The 12,317-nt window shown below is 57.2% G+C and overlaps 1 protein-coding gene across 1 annotated transcript in view; it reads right to left on the minus strand.

The window, feature by feature from the left end:
• The window catches only part of SS18L1 (SS18L1 subunit of BAF chromatin remodeling complex), a 29,850-nt gene that overhangs the window by 7,410 nt on the left and 10,123 nt on the right, over positions 1-12,317 (minus strand). Inside the window, exons 2-8 of the mRNA XM_027086819.1 lie at positions 9,532-9,608; positions 9,065-9,149; positions 8,335-8,479; positions 7,627-7,824; positions 6,698-6,859; positions 6,423-6,527; positions 5,529-5,621 (exon numbers count right to left, since the gene is read on the minus strand). Coding sequence (XP_026942620.1) covers positions 5,529-5,621; positions 6,423-6,527; positions 6,698-6,859; positions 7,627-7,824; positions 8,335-8,479; positions 9,065-9,149; positions 9,532-9,608 — 865 coding nt within the window. The remainder of the gene's footprint in view (positions 1-5,528; positions 5,622-6,422; positions 6,528-6,697; positions 6,860-7,626; positions 7,825-8,334; positions 8,480-9,064; positions 9,150-9,531; positions 9,609-12,317) is intronic.

The raw sequence follows: 12,317 nt of genomic DNA on the forward strand, positions 1-12,317 counted from the left end.
GGAACATTCTGGTTACGTTGAAGTAGAGAATCACAAGAGGAAATACAGTCAAGAAGGTTGTTTTTGCTTAACTCATGTGTGGAACCCAAACATCAAAGCAATTAACATAACCAAGCTGGTGCAAATGATCTTCAGAGCATGACTTGTATATTTTGAGCATGTCAGCCGTCTCCCGCGTGGTACAACGTTGGTTGCTCTCAGTTAATGTCTTGATTTGATCGCTGTTGACTTCAACTGGTCTACCCGACCGTGGGGCAACATCCAGCGGGAAATCTCCACATGAAACTTCGCAGAGCACTTCTGACACGTTGGATCAGTCGCAGCACCTTCTCCACACAATGCACAGATCTGTTTTTGCATTCTGGCTGCGATTTTACCTTTCTTGAAATAATAAAGCATAATGGGCCAAAAATGTTGCTTTTTTTCTTCCATCTTCAATATTAAAATGGCTACACAAAAATTCACCAGTTTTGATTTTTTTTTTTTATTTTGTTTTGTTTTGTTTTGCGGTACGCGGGCCTCTCACTGTTGCGGCCTCTCCCGTTGCGGAGCACAGGCTACGGACGCGCAGGCTCAGCGGCCATGGCTCACAGTCCTAGCCGCTCGGCAGCATGTGGGATCCTCCCGGACCAGGGCACGAATCCGTGTCCCCTGCATCGGCAGGCAGACTCTCAACCACTGCGCCACCAGGGAAGCCCTGATTTTTTTTTTTAAATGCACAGGTATGACAGCTGTCACATACAATCTCACAAAATTACAAAATTGTTTCAAATGAAGTTAAAGACAGCTAAGCGCTACTAGAGCCATCTTACAGCGAAACCGAATGAACTTTTTGGCCAATACAATACTTTCTCTTACCGTCTTATAGAAATACAAATATATCGCCAAAGTGAAGAGGTTAATGCAATTAAGACAAAGACCAATACCAGTGTTGTAGGTAAACTGTGTCCCCCAAAAGAGCTGTTGAGGTCCTGACCCCAGGAACCTGTGGCCTCATTTGGAAATAGGGTCTTTGCAGATGTAATTAGTTAAAGGGACGTCATACAAGGTTAGGGTGGGCCCTAATCCAGTGGCTGATGTCCTTCTAAGAAGAAGGCGATCTGGACACAGACACAGGGAAAAGCCGTATGATCCCCACAGTTCAAAGGGACCCCAGAAGTTTTGGGACACCCTCGTCTTATTGGCAAACATGCAAGCCAGGGTTCCAGCTCAGACCTGTAATGTGTTTTCCTGTGACTTTATGAACGAAAAGAGGCAGACGTTTGCCCTTGTGTTCTGCATCTATATGTGGGTACAGTCCCAGAGATGTTTTAGGTTCACTTACTTTTTCTTTTCCCAGAGAAAATGGCTTAATTCTCATTTTCAAAACTCTAACTAGCCAGCCAGCACCCGTGCTAAAGCCTCATTTTGGAAGGAAGCTCCTGGTAAGAAAATAACTGGGAGAGCAGTAAACGTATTACCAAGTAATTACCAACAGTTAAAGGGAGTATTGGGGACTTCCCTGGTGGCGCAGGGGTTAAGAATCCACCTGCCAATGCAGGGGACACGGGTTCGAGCCCCGGTCCGGGAAAAGCCCACATGCCGCGGAGCAACTAAGCCCGTGTGCCACAACTACTGAGCCTGCGCTCTGGAGCCAGCGAGCCACAACTGCTGAGCCCATGTGCCGCAACTACTGAAGCCTGCGTGCCTAGAGCCCGTGCTCCGCAACAGGAGAGGCCACCGCAGTGAGAAGCCCGCGCACCGCAACGAAGAGTAGCCCCCACTCGCCGCAACTAGAGAAAGCCCACACACAGCAAAGACCCAATGCAGCCAAAAATAAATACATAAAATAAATAAATTTTTTAAAAAAGGGAGTATTAACAACGATTTAAAAATCTTTCTACGTGTGTAATGGAAAAGAACCTAAAAAAAGAATATATATATACGTGTGTCTGTGTGTGTGTGTGTGTGTATAACTGAATCACTTTGCTGTACAGCTGAAACACAACATTGTAAATCAACTATATTTAAACAAAACTTTAAAAATACATTAATAAAAATCTTGCTACGAAGTCTTCCTAATGCAGGTCTTAAGAGTTTTAGATTGGTGTAGAGACTAAATTCCATTCTGTTTTCAAAACACCTTTATAAGAAAACCAATTTAAGTTTAGTTTCATCGTTTTTTTCAAAACCACAGTGTCTGGCCTTTAACTGCAGAGTGTGGGTCTTTCTCTGCATGAGACCCCGTCCTCTAGCAGGAGCAGGCGGGGCGAGGGGACCCGGGGTGTTTACCCCCTGTGGCACCAGACAGCCTGGAAAGGAGGGCTGCTTGTGGTTTTCTTGTTCTTGTCTTTGTTTTTAGTTAATTAAGTTTTTTATAGATTTTTTTTCATTTAAAATATTTTTATTTTATTGTTTATTTATTTATTTTTGGCTGCGTTGGGTCCTTGTTGCTGCGCGCGGGCTTTCTCTAGTGGCGGCAAGCAGGGGCCACTCTTCGTTGTGGTGCACGGGCTTCTCACTGCAGTGGTTTCTCTTGTTGCGAAGCACGGGCTCTAGGCACATGGGCTTCAGTAGTTGTGGCTCACGGGCTCTAGAGTGCAGGCTCAGTAGTTGTGGCACGTGGGCTCAGTAGTTACGGCATGCAGTCTCAGTAGTTGTGGCACACAGGCTCAGTAGTTGTGGCACGTGGGCTCAGTCGTTGTGGCGCGTGGGCTCTAGATCGCAGGCTTAGTAGTTGTGGTGCATGGGCTTAGTTGCTCCGCAGCATGTGGGATCTTCCCGGACCAGGGCTCGAACCCGTGTCCCCTGCATTGGCAGACGGATTCTTAACCACTGCACCAACCAGGGAAGTCCAGTAAAATGTAAGTATTTTAAAACTGGGATCCTGATAATGTACATTTTAGAATAACAGCTTTATTGAGAGCGAATTCATGTAGAAAGGCTTAAAACCCCATAAGGAAGTTCAATTTCCAGCTGCGCAGAACAATGAAGGAACACATGCTCTACAGCGCAGGAGCTCTTCTCCAAAGTGGGCTCTGAGGAATCTGCTGGGTTTTCTGATTGGTCATCATCTAAGGAAACACCTTGACAGCTGCTCCCTCCTCACAACCATGACCAGTCCCAGCAACAATGGCCGATGGGACGGCCGATGGCCGAGGAGGCGTCAGTGACCAGTGGAGACCCAGGTTCACTGTCTTTGTGAGGAATGCATCGGAGAAATTCATCAGAGACTTGGCAGGTTTTCTCCAGGGTTTCAGAGTTATGGGGTCAGTCTGCATAGTCTCGTGTCTTACAACCCCTTTTCTCTTTCTAGGATAACGGGTAAAGGAATTAATTCACAGCAGCAGCCGCCGTGGCCTAGACACAGCAGGTGTGCAGGGGGTGAGAACCCGGCGCAACTCTCACGCACCCAGAAAAACCTTCTCTTGACCCGGGGCCAAATCCCAGTAGAAGATGGACCTGTATGGACAACTCTGAAAGGAGAGAGGCAGGACTTCTTTGAACAAGCCTGAGCGATTCTCAGGAGGGTTTCGTGGGAGCAGCAGAGCTGGGGAGCCCAGACTGCTCTTCCTAGAACAGCCTGGGACAGCGACAGCGGCTCCAGGGCCTTCCCTCCACCACTGGCCGGTACAACGACTTCTCTTGTTTTTCCTCTCCTTTTCATTTGTTTCTATCTTTAAGAATCTTGCAACATTCTGTGACATGGCCGTGAAAAAAGGAACCACTTATTTGTGAAAGAAGAGGCTGGTGTTGTCATTAAACGTGGCAGGAACGTGGCCGTAGGACAGCCAGAGGTGCTAATGCACAAGGGTGACCGACCCGTCTATACAGCCTTGTCGCCAAGCAAGGATGAGCCTCGGGGACCCGCGTGGCAGCCATTTGGGGCGGAGCCGTCCCCACCATCCCCAACGCCCGATCACAGTCACCGTCGCCATCGGGGGAAACGCCCCAAACAGCGGTGCTGCAACCCCAGGACTGGGGGGTGTGGGCGGGTCTGGGGGGCCACAGGGTTAGTGCTTTGATTTTCAGTAAGTTTGACTTCTAACTGGGCGATTCAGAAATAAAAAAACAAACCAAGTCCGTCTTCAACAGGTCCGGGGAGGAAGGCCCCCTCCCCCGCCCAGCCTCATCACCTCCATCGCTGTCCCAGGTGTTTCTCCAGAGGCTGTCTGTGGTGTGTGTGCTCTTAGCGCCCTTTGTTTTACGCAGCAGGTGGCACCCGGACACCCTGGTCCTGTACACCTGGCATGACCCGGGGGAACATGCCACAGAAGCGCCCTGGACGTGTCACAGCGGACACTGGCTCTGTCCAGCCCTTGCTCCTGCAAACCTCACAGACAGGAAATGCCATCGGGACTTCCAGGTTTCCTCTGCAGTGGCCCCGACAGCAACAGTGTCCTGCTCGGCTGGGTCGGCCATGCCCTGGTCCCTTCCTGACACTGTCCTCTCATTCCGGGGACCCCACAGGGCTCCTGCCAGATACCACCTCCTGTGCACAACCCCAGGACCAGCCACCCGTGTCCCTCAAGGTTCCCCATCCGCCTGGGGGACAAACCTAATTACTAGAAAGTTCTTTCTGTTGGCTTCAGGCGACCCCCTTATTGCTCCCACCCAACATCCTGCCCTTCTCAGGGCCGCAGGCCACTTATGCGCCCAGCCCTCTCAAAGTAAACTCCCCCCCGCACCTCCCACCCTAAGCAAGACCCGGCAGGCCACCGGTTGCGGTATGGCCGGTACCGTGTTAACACGTGCAGGGGTCATTAACAAGGTGGAACAAAATGCTTCCAGATCCAGGAGGAAACTGCGTCATATGCCACACTTGCCTTAAAAGAAGTCCCTGAATGTTTTAGCAAACTCATCAATTGTGAAAGACAATTGTAGGCAACCCAAAGCGAGGGTACAGAACTGTGCCCTTCAGACTTCAACGAGCTCGTCCCGGGGAGCAGCGCGCGAGGCAGGCGGGGGCCCTCCCGCGGAGGAGGCTGAGCCCCGCTTTCCTGGAGGGGGAGGAGAGCAGGGTCGAGGAGGGGAAGTGGGGAGTTAGTGTTTATTGGGGACAGCGTGTCAGGTTGGGGAGGCGAGAAGGCTCTGAGATGATGTGGTGATGACGGTGGTCGCACAACAGTATGAATGTACTTAGTGCCGCTGAACTGTGCACTTAAAATGGTTAAAATGGTAAACTTTACGTTTTTTACAACTTAAAAAAAGTCACCCCAAAAGTCACATTTTCGAGTCACCTGTTCTGTACATATCATCTGCCTTTTCCTCTCCGGGCCCCGGGCAGCCTTGCCATTGTCCCCAATCCTGACGTCCAGACCAAGGCCCAGGACCACGCCACGCTGTGAGCTTAATGGCTCCTCTCCTCTCGGGGCCCCTGGGGCGGCAGGAAGTCCCCGCACCTGAGAACCGTGTGAGAACCGACTATGCCTGTTTCTTCCCAAATCCGTGTTTGGTGACGTCACCTCGGCGGCTTTATCGGCGCCTGGCCCCCATCTCCACACGCCCCACGCCCGTCGGGCCCGGAAACTGAGGCCCGGCCACCTTACCGCCCTCGTAGTAGTGCTGCGTGGACTCCTCAAACGACCGGTCATAGCTCTGCTCCGTGTAGGACGCCGGCTGGTAGGCGTAATCGCCATGTCCTGCAAGCAAACAGGGTGCCCTGCAGTCAGCGGAGGCCCCGGCTGCCCAGACCCAGGAGAGGCCGCGTGAACGCGGGCGTCGGGTCAGGAGACCCCGGCACTGGGTGCGGTCCGGTTTCCCTAGACGGAACCCCCGGGGACACTTCCTGCCGACAGGCAGCTGCAGTTCCCTTACTTTAAAGTGCAGACGGCCACCTGCCCCTCGGGGCAGCGTGAGGACCAACCAGCCACGGTTAGAGTGTACTCGGTGCCCGATGCGTGACACGCACGTGGACGTCAGCTCTTAACGTCGCTACACGGTCACCATCCCCCCACCGGCTCCCTTCGGAGCGCGTGACACCTCGTGAGGCCCGGCCACCATTCCACAGGGGGGTCACGGCTTGCCCTTCCCCAGTCTTGGCCACCTCCCCAGCACCAGGCCTGCTCACGCACCCTGCCTGGGGGGTCCTCCCCAAATCCCACCCGTCCTCTGCGGCCATGTTAAACGCCACCTCCACAAACCCTGGGGCTACTTGAAGATGCCTGAAAGGTGACACGGAAAAGGAAAAGAAGCTGCAGAAGTTGTAGCTGAGCAGCTGGGAGGGGAGCGTTACGAGACGCTCGGCTCACGCTCGTCACCTTCCTGAGAGCATCTCACGGTGAACTCGCGTCCATCCTCAGGACTGCGCTCCCAGCCCCAGGGGGCCAGTGCCGGAAGCTCCTCTCAGCAGAGGCCCGCCGCCCGCCCCCAAAGGGGACTCGCTCTGGGGTCCGAATTGGGAACGACCAGTGAGCAGCGGACGGAAGCCACTGCGGCCTCACCGTCCGGGTAGTACTGCTGGCTCATGGGCTCCGAGGCGGCCTGGCCATGGCCGTACTGCTCGCCGCCGTAGTACTCCTCCTGGCCCAGGTACTGCTGGGACGAGCCTAGGGGACAGCGCCGGATGTCACCTCCCCGAGCCCCAGAACCTCCCCAACGGGCCCCCAATCAGAGGACACTCCACCAGGCCCGCCCGGGGGACACGGGGAGGCCTGCCCCACGCACTGCACACACTGCCCCTCCCCCACCGGTTCCCTGCACCGGGGGCGGGCCTCACCTTGCTGGGAGGGCCGGTAGGGCGCCATGGGCCGCTGCCCCATCATGCTGCCCGCCTGCCCGCTCTGGCCCATCATGGCCATGGACTGGCCCTGGTAGTGCTGGCTCCCGCCCTGGGCCGCGCTGTAGTGGGACGAGGCTGCCTGCTGGTGCATCATGGACACTGGGGGACACGACAGACCCCGTGTAACCCACGAAGCTCCTGGGCGGCACCCCGCAGACCCGCCTGAGCCCTCCTCCCGGGCTGGGCCTGTGCAGCTCTGCCCCGCGAGGCCACGCCACCCTTCCCGCCAACGCGCCTTTGGGCAACTCATAAAATGTGAAATGCCGGCCCCCACGCCCCTAGGTCCCCAAGGCTGGTCCCAGAGGAGCCTATCGCCTCGCCCTCCCCCAAGACCCGGGTCTCGAAGGCTCCAGTGGGGGCCCCGCCTGCCTGTCTTTTCCTGCCACCCCTGCTCGGGACCCTCCAGGGCAGCACCGTCCAGCACAGGGGACGTGAGCCACGTCAGAGAATGAGAAGAAACGGGGGGAACCTATTTCAGTGACACTTTATTTGACTCAATATATCCAAACTAGATTGTCTTCAATGTGTAATTAGCGTAGCGAGAGCTAAGGAGAGAATTCACATCCTCTTTTTCTGTTCTAAGCCTTTGAACCCCGGTGCGTCTGACTGTCGTGGGACACCCTGGTTGGGACCTGACGCTTCCCAAGCGCTCAAGGCCCTGCAGCCCTACCTGCCCCTCAGCCTCCCACTCCTGTGCACTGGCTGCCACCCAGTCCTCCCAGCGGGGCGGCTGCTGCCCCTCCTCAGAGCCTCCCCTGAAGCCGCCCAGCCCCCGGCCCTCGCCCCTTGGGGGTTTCCGGAGGAGGGTGGCCCTGGGGACCATGTTGGCCTGCGCTGGAGGGGAGCGGGGTCTCTGGGGATGGTACCTGGGTTGGACTGCATGTTGATGTTGGCCCGGGACACGTAGCTGCTGATGGCGCCCTGGCCCTGCAGGGGGATGCTCTGCGAGGCCGGTCCCGAGTGGCTGTAGCCGGGCCCCGAGCCGTGGCTGCTGCCGGACATGCTCATGGAGGTGGTGGGCAGCGTGCTCTGCGCCGTCTGCTGCAGGGTCACGTGGTTCGGACCTGCCAGGGCGGTGGGGGGGGGGGCGCGCTGAAACCCACCAAAGACCACCTCTGACGGCAGCCCTGGCCTCGCGCTAGGGCCTCCCCCCCGCCCCCCGGGCCAGCTTCCTTCACGCGGCTGTTGGGGGGAGGCTGACCATGGTCAAGGACGCAACGAGCGAGGGACACGGGCGCGTGACCAGGAAATGCACACACGTGCTGAGCGTGCAGAGGGGTCGCCTGCTCCCTGTTACCTTTATCAATGGTTCCCGACGGCTAGTGGCGGTTCTCAACCCAAGGACAGGAGCCCCACACGGAAGCCCGCGCTCTGAGGTGACGCAGCCCCAGTTCGCAGGGGACCTGGAATAAGGGCCTTATCCCTCCGCGTTTCACCCCGAGCATGTGCGCCTGCAGCAGGGCCTCCGGTAGGAGAGGGTCCCCACCGCGGTGGCCGGCCACCCGGGAGCCCAGTCGGTGACCCCGTTGCCCCCCGGAACCAACCCAGAGCCCAGTGCGCCCAGGGCCGCTCACCGTTGCCGATCTGGGCCTGCATGAGGGAGGGTGGCGGCAGGCCCGCGCCGATGGCGTCGCTGAGGCTGCCCTGCGAGTGCAGGCCCTGGCCTGAGCCGCTCTGCGACAGCCCTCCGGGGCCCAGCGCCAGGCTCTGGGTTGGCGGCTGTGGCAGCGGGAAGGGCACCGAGAGGGTTAGCGTGGAGAAGGGCCACCAGGAGCCGCTCCGGGGGCTCAGCCGCCCTGAGACCCACAGCCATACTCCATGGCTGCCGGCCAGCACCTCCAGGGTGGGACACCGCCCTCATGCAGCTGGACGCCGCTGACTGCCGGCTCGGACACCTCAGGCCAAGATGGAAATGCTATGCCAAGCATTCCCCGGGCTATCGACACACACTTGGAGGTTTAAAGCCGGGCCCCCCTTTCCTGGGACTCAGGGAGCTGCGTCCACCTCACCTTGCCCACACCCGCCCCACCCCTCTTGGTCTCAGCTGGCCAGCCGGCTCTGGCCCTCACACCCCCTGTGCCCCAGGGCCCTTGCACAGCCTGTCCTGCGCCTCAGCACCGGGTTCCCAGGGTGCTCTCCCCCCACCAGCCCAAGCCCACCTCTGATCACAGGAGGCAGACGGGAGGTGGAGCTCACCAGTGACCCCTGGTAACCTCACCTCCCAGATCTGGACCAAAGAGCAGCCCCGAAGGTTTGGACAACGCTGTCTACACCTGGGCCCCCCACCCCATGGCAGGCACTCACGGCAGGCAGCAGGGACTGCATGTTCTGGTTAGAATCCGCGATCGTGGCCAGGTAGACCAGGTTCCGGTGCAGGATCTGCTGGTACCTGCAGGCGAGGGAGCGGTTGATGGGGAGGAGGGTGTGCACGGGCAGGCGGCACAGTGCTCTGCGGTCCAGGTCGGGGAGACCCCCGACCTGGTGGCCAAGGGGGAGTGGCTGCCGGGTCAGTTCAGAGAATGGGGGGGGCCCTGGGGTCACACGAGGTCCCACCTGGAGGAGCTCGCTGTCCCCTGGTGCGGCTGGCCTGGGCCCCCCCCAGTGGTCCCCTCTCCCCCACACTCCCACTCCCCTCCAAACCTGCCCACCTCTCCCTGGGGAGCCACCCAGGGGCGCTGACCCAGCAGCTTAGCTGACCCTGAGGGCCCACTCGCTCAGGCCACCAAGCCCCAGAGGCAGCCGGGACGGGCACGGGCGGCCATGCCACTCACTGGGTGCACTCGGCCGTCTTGCCCTTGCTCTGATAGTCCAGGATGCACTGGATCAGGTGGTGGTTCTCGTCCAGCATCTGAAGGAGAAGCAGACGTGAGCGGGGGAACACGGTGCGTCTGCGGGCGGCCCGCTGCGGGGCTCGTGAGCCCCGGCTCACGGCTCACGCGGCCCAGCGGTGCCCGTCAGCAGAACTGCCCCCTCACGGCCCCATCCAGCAGGGCCGAGCACTTTCCACATCCCTGTGCCAAGCATGCAGCCCTGCAGGCACCAGGGCCCATCCCTCCCCACACCCGCCCTGCGCCCCCAGTCCAGGTTCTCACTCTGCACAGGACACCCACGGCCTGCAGGACCCGTTTTCTAGGGCCCTTGGCCCCGGTGCTTCTGTCCAGCAAGGGTAGACCCGGAGTCTGGAGTGTGAGGCCCACAGATCACGGCCACACGGTGGGGACTCCGGGGTGGGGGGCAGCCTGCACCCCTGCGAGCATCTCCTAGACCCACGAAGCTGCTGCCCCAGGACGGCCACTTGGCGACAGCACCTGGGTGGCCCGTGGAGACAGGAGGGGACAGAGGCCGCAGAGGAGGGAGGAAGGTCGCGTGGGAGCGTGGGAGGGGCCGCACATGGCCGGCCAGGAGGCCTGGCGTGGACACTCCCCACCTGGACGTGGGGTGGGAGTAGGGGGACCTGAGCGCCGAGGGCCAGCCCTGCCGCGGCCTTGCTCGCCTCTCCCTCCCCGCTCAGCCCCTGAGCCTTCAGGGTTGATTTCCCTTGTTCGGGTTTTTTTAGTTATAACCTCCTCCTCCGTGCTTGAGTGTTTTCTCCCCACTGTGGAGATGATGCCCAAATTCAGCCATTCCCACCCTGGCCAAGGAGCCGGCCCGAGACAGGGAACCACCAGAGGGCGCTCTGGGCTGGGGCTGCCGGTGGGGCCCACCCATAGGCAGGCGATCAAACCCAGGGGGACCGGGCATCCCGGCCGTTTGCCCAGGAAGACTTCCCCAGATGAATTAAGAAAGGAAAACCACCACCAAAGGCCACGTCCTCTCCCTCTCAGAGCCACCCTTAAAAGGCTCCACGGGCTCTACCTCCTGGCCTCACGATGCCCGGCAGGAATCCTCTCCCGAGGCCACACACTCCGCACGCACGGGTGTCCATTTCAGCGTCATTCGTGTCAGCTCGAAAAAGGGGGGACGCCAAACGCTCAGTGACGGGACGACTTAAGCAATGACAGGAAACCACAGGGTGAGTCGTCAACCGGACATTACAAACGTCTTTGTAGTTTTTACAAGCCGGAGAAAAATGTTACACTGTTAGGATTTTTTTTTTAAGCAAGGTACTAACTTCACTGAGATGAAGTTTTCCATAACTTCACCTCAGTGAAGTTATGGAAAAAAGACCAGGACACATTGCGGGGAGGATGGCGGGCTGGGTGTGCGCTGAGGTCCAAACCCTCCCAGACCTGGCTGGTGGGAAAGGGGCGAAGCCAGTAACCCTTCACCAGGACAAAGTGAACACAGCTGAAACAGCAGCGCAGGCAGCGGGATTCTAGAAGCGGAAGCAACTGGAAGAGCAAGAACTCAATTAGCAGAACCCAGGTGCCGGATGTGACGCAGACCCACACTGGGGACCCACCAGGCTTGGGAGGGTTGAGGCTCTGGGACCTTCCCCACAGCTACCTGGCAGGAGTCCCCGAGGGGGGATTCAGGGCAAATGACCAGCCCGGGAGGAAAGTACCAGACATCGACAGCAGGGGGACACCTCTAGCCAAGACCTCAGATGGGTGACCCGCACCAGCATTTCCCGGAAGCCTGTAAATTAGATCCAACGAAACCAGCGACAGAGGCCAAAAGCTGGAGGAGACGAAGATTATGCAAGAAGGAAACTTAAAATACAAAAAGAAAGAAAACCCAACTATTATTAATATCCTCAAAGATAAAACAAGTTATTGGATCTATTTTTTTTAAATAACACACTATTAAACAGAACAGAGAACAAAAAGAGCTCTGGGGTATTTAAAATACATTGACCACAACAAAAAAATCGACAGAAGAGTTGGAACATGAAGTAGTAGAAAACTCCTAGACAGCGGAGCAAAAGAGCGATGTAGAAAACAGAAAGGGTAATGAAATTGAAGAACAATCCAAATGGCCAAAAACAATTCTTCTAGGACTTTCAGAAAGACAGGAAGGAAGAAATGCATCCAAAAATAATTGTTCAAGGGACTTCCCTGGCGGTCCAGTGGTAAAGGATCCGCCTTCCAATGCAGGGGACGCGGGTTCGACCCCTGGTCTGGGAACTAAGATCCCACATGCCGTGGGGCTACTAAGCCCACGTGCCTCAACTAGAGAGCCCACGTGCCGCAAACTACAGAGTCCATGCCCTCTGGAGCCCGTGCACCATAACCAGAGAAGAGAAAACCCGCATGTTACAACTAGAGAGAAAAAAAATCTGCACACCACAACTAGAGAGCAGCCCGTGCACCACAACGAAGAACCCGCGCCACAGTGAAAGGTCCTGCATGCCACAACTAAGACCCGACGCAGCCAAAAACATTAAATAAATAAATAAAGTTTATAAAAAACAAAAAATAATTGTTCGAGACTTTTCCTCAGAACTTGAAGGATGTGAATGTCCAGATGGAAAGGTTCTCAAAGGACCCAGCTTGACAAACAACACACTGGGGCACAGCAAGGTCCTAAAAATGAATGGAGTGAAAAGCACAGTACTGAGCACCTCCACACAGGATAGAAGCTTCGGGCAGCAAAGGAGCAATGGCCCAATTGCGAG

The sequence above is a fragment of the Aethalodelphis obliquidens genome, unplaced genomic scaffold (genome assembly GCF_003676395.1).
Source record: "Aethalodelphis obliquidens isolate GAN/ISIS:26980383/991018 unplaced genomic scaffold, ASM367639v1 scaffold57, whole genome shotgun sequence".
NCBI classification, from domain to species: Eukaryota; Metazoa; Chordata; class Mammalia; order Artiodactyla; family Delphinidae; genus Aethalodelphis; species Aethalodelphis obliquidens.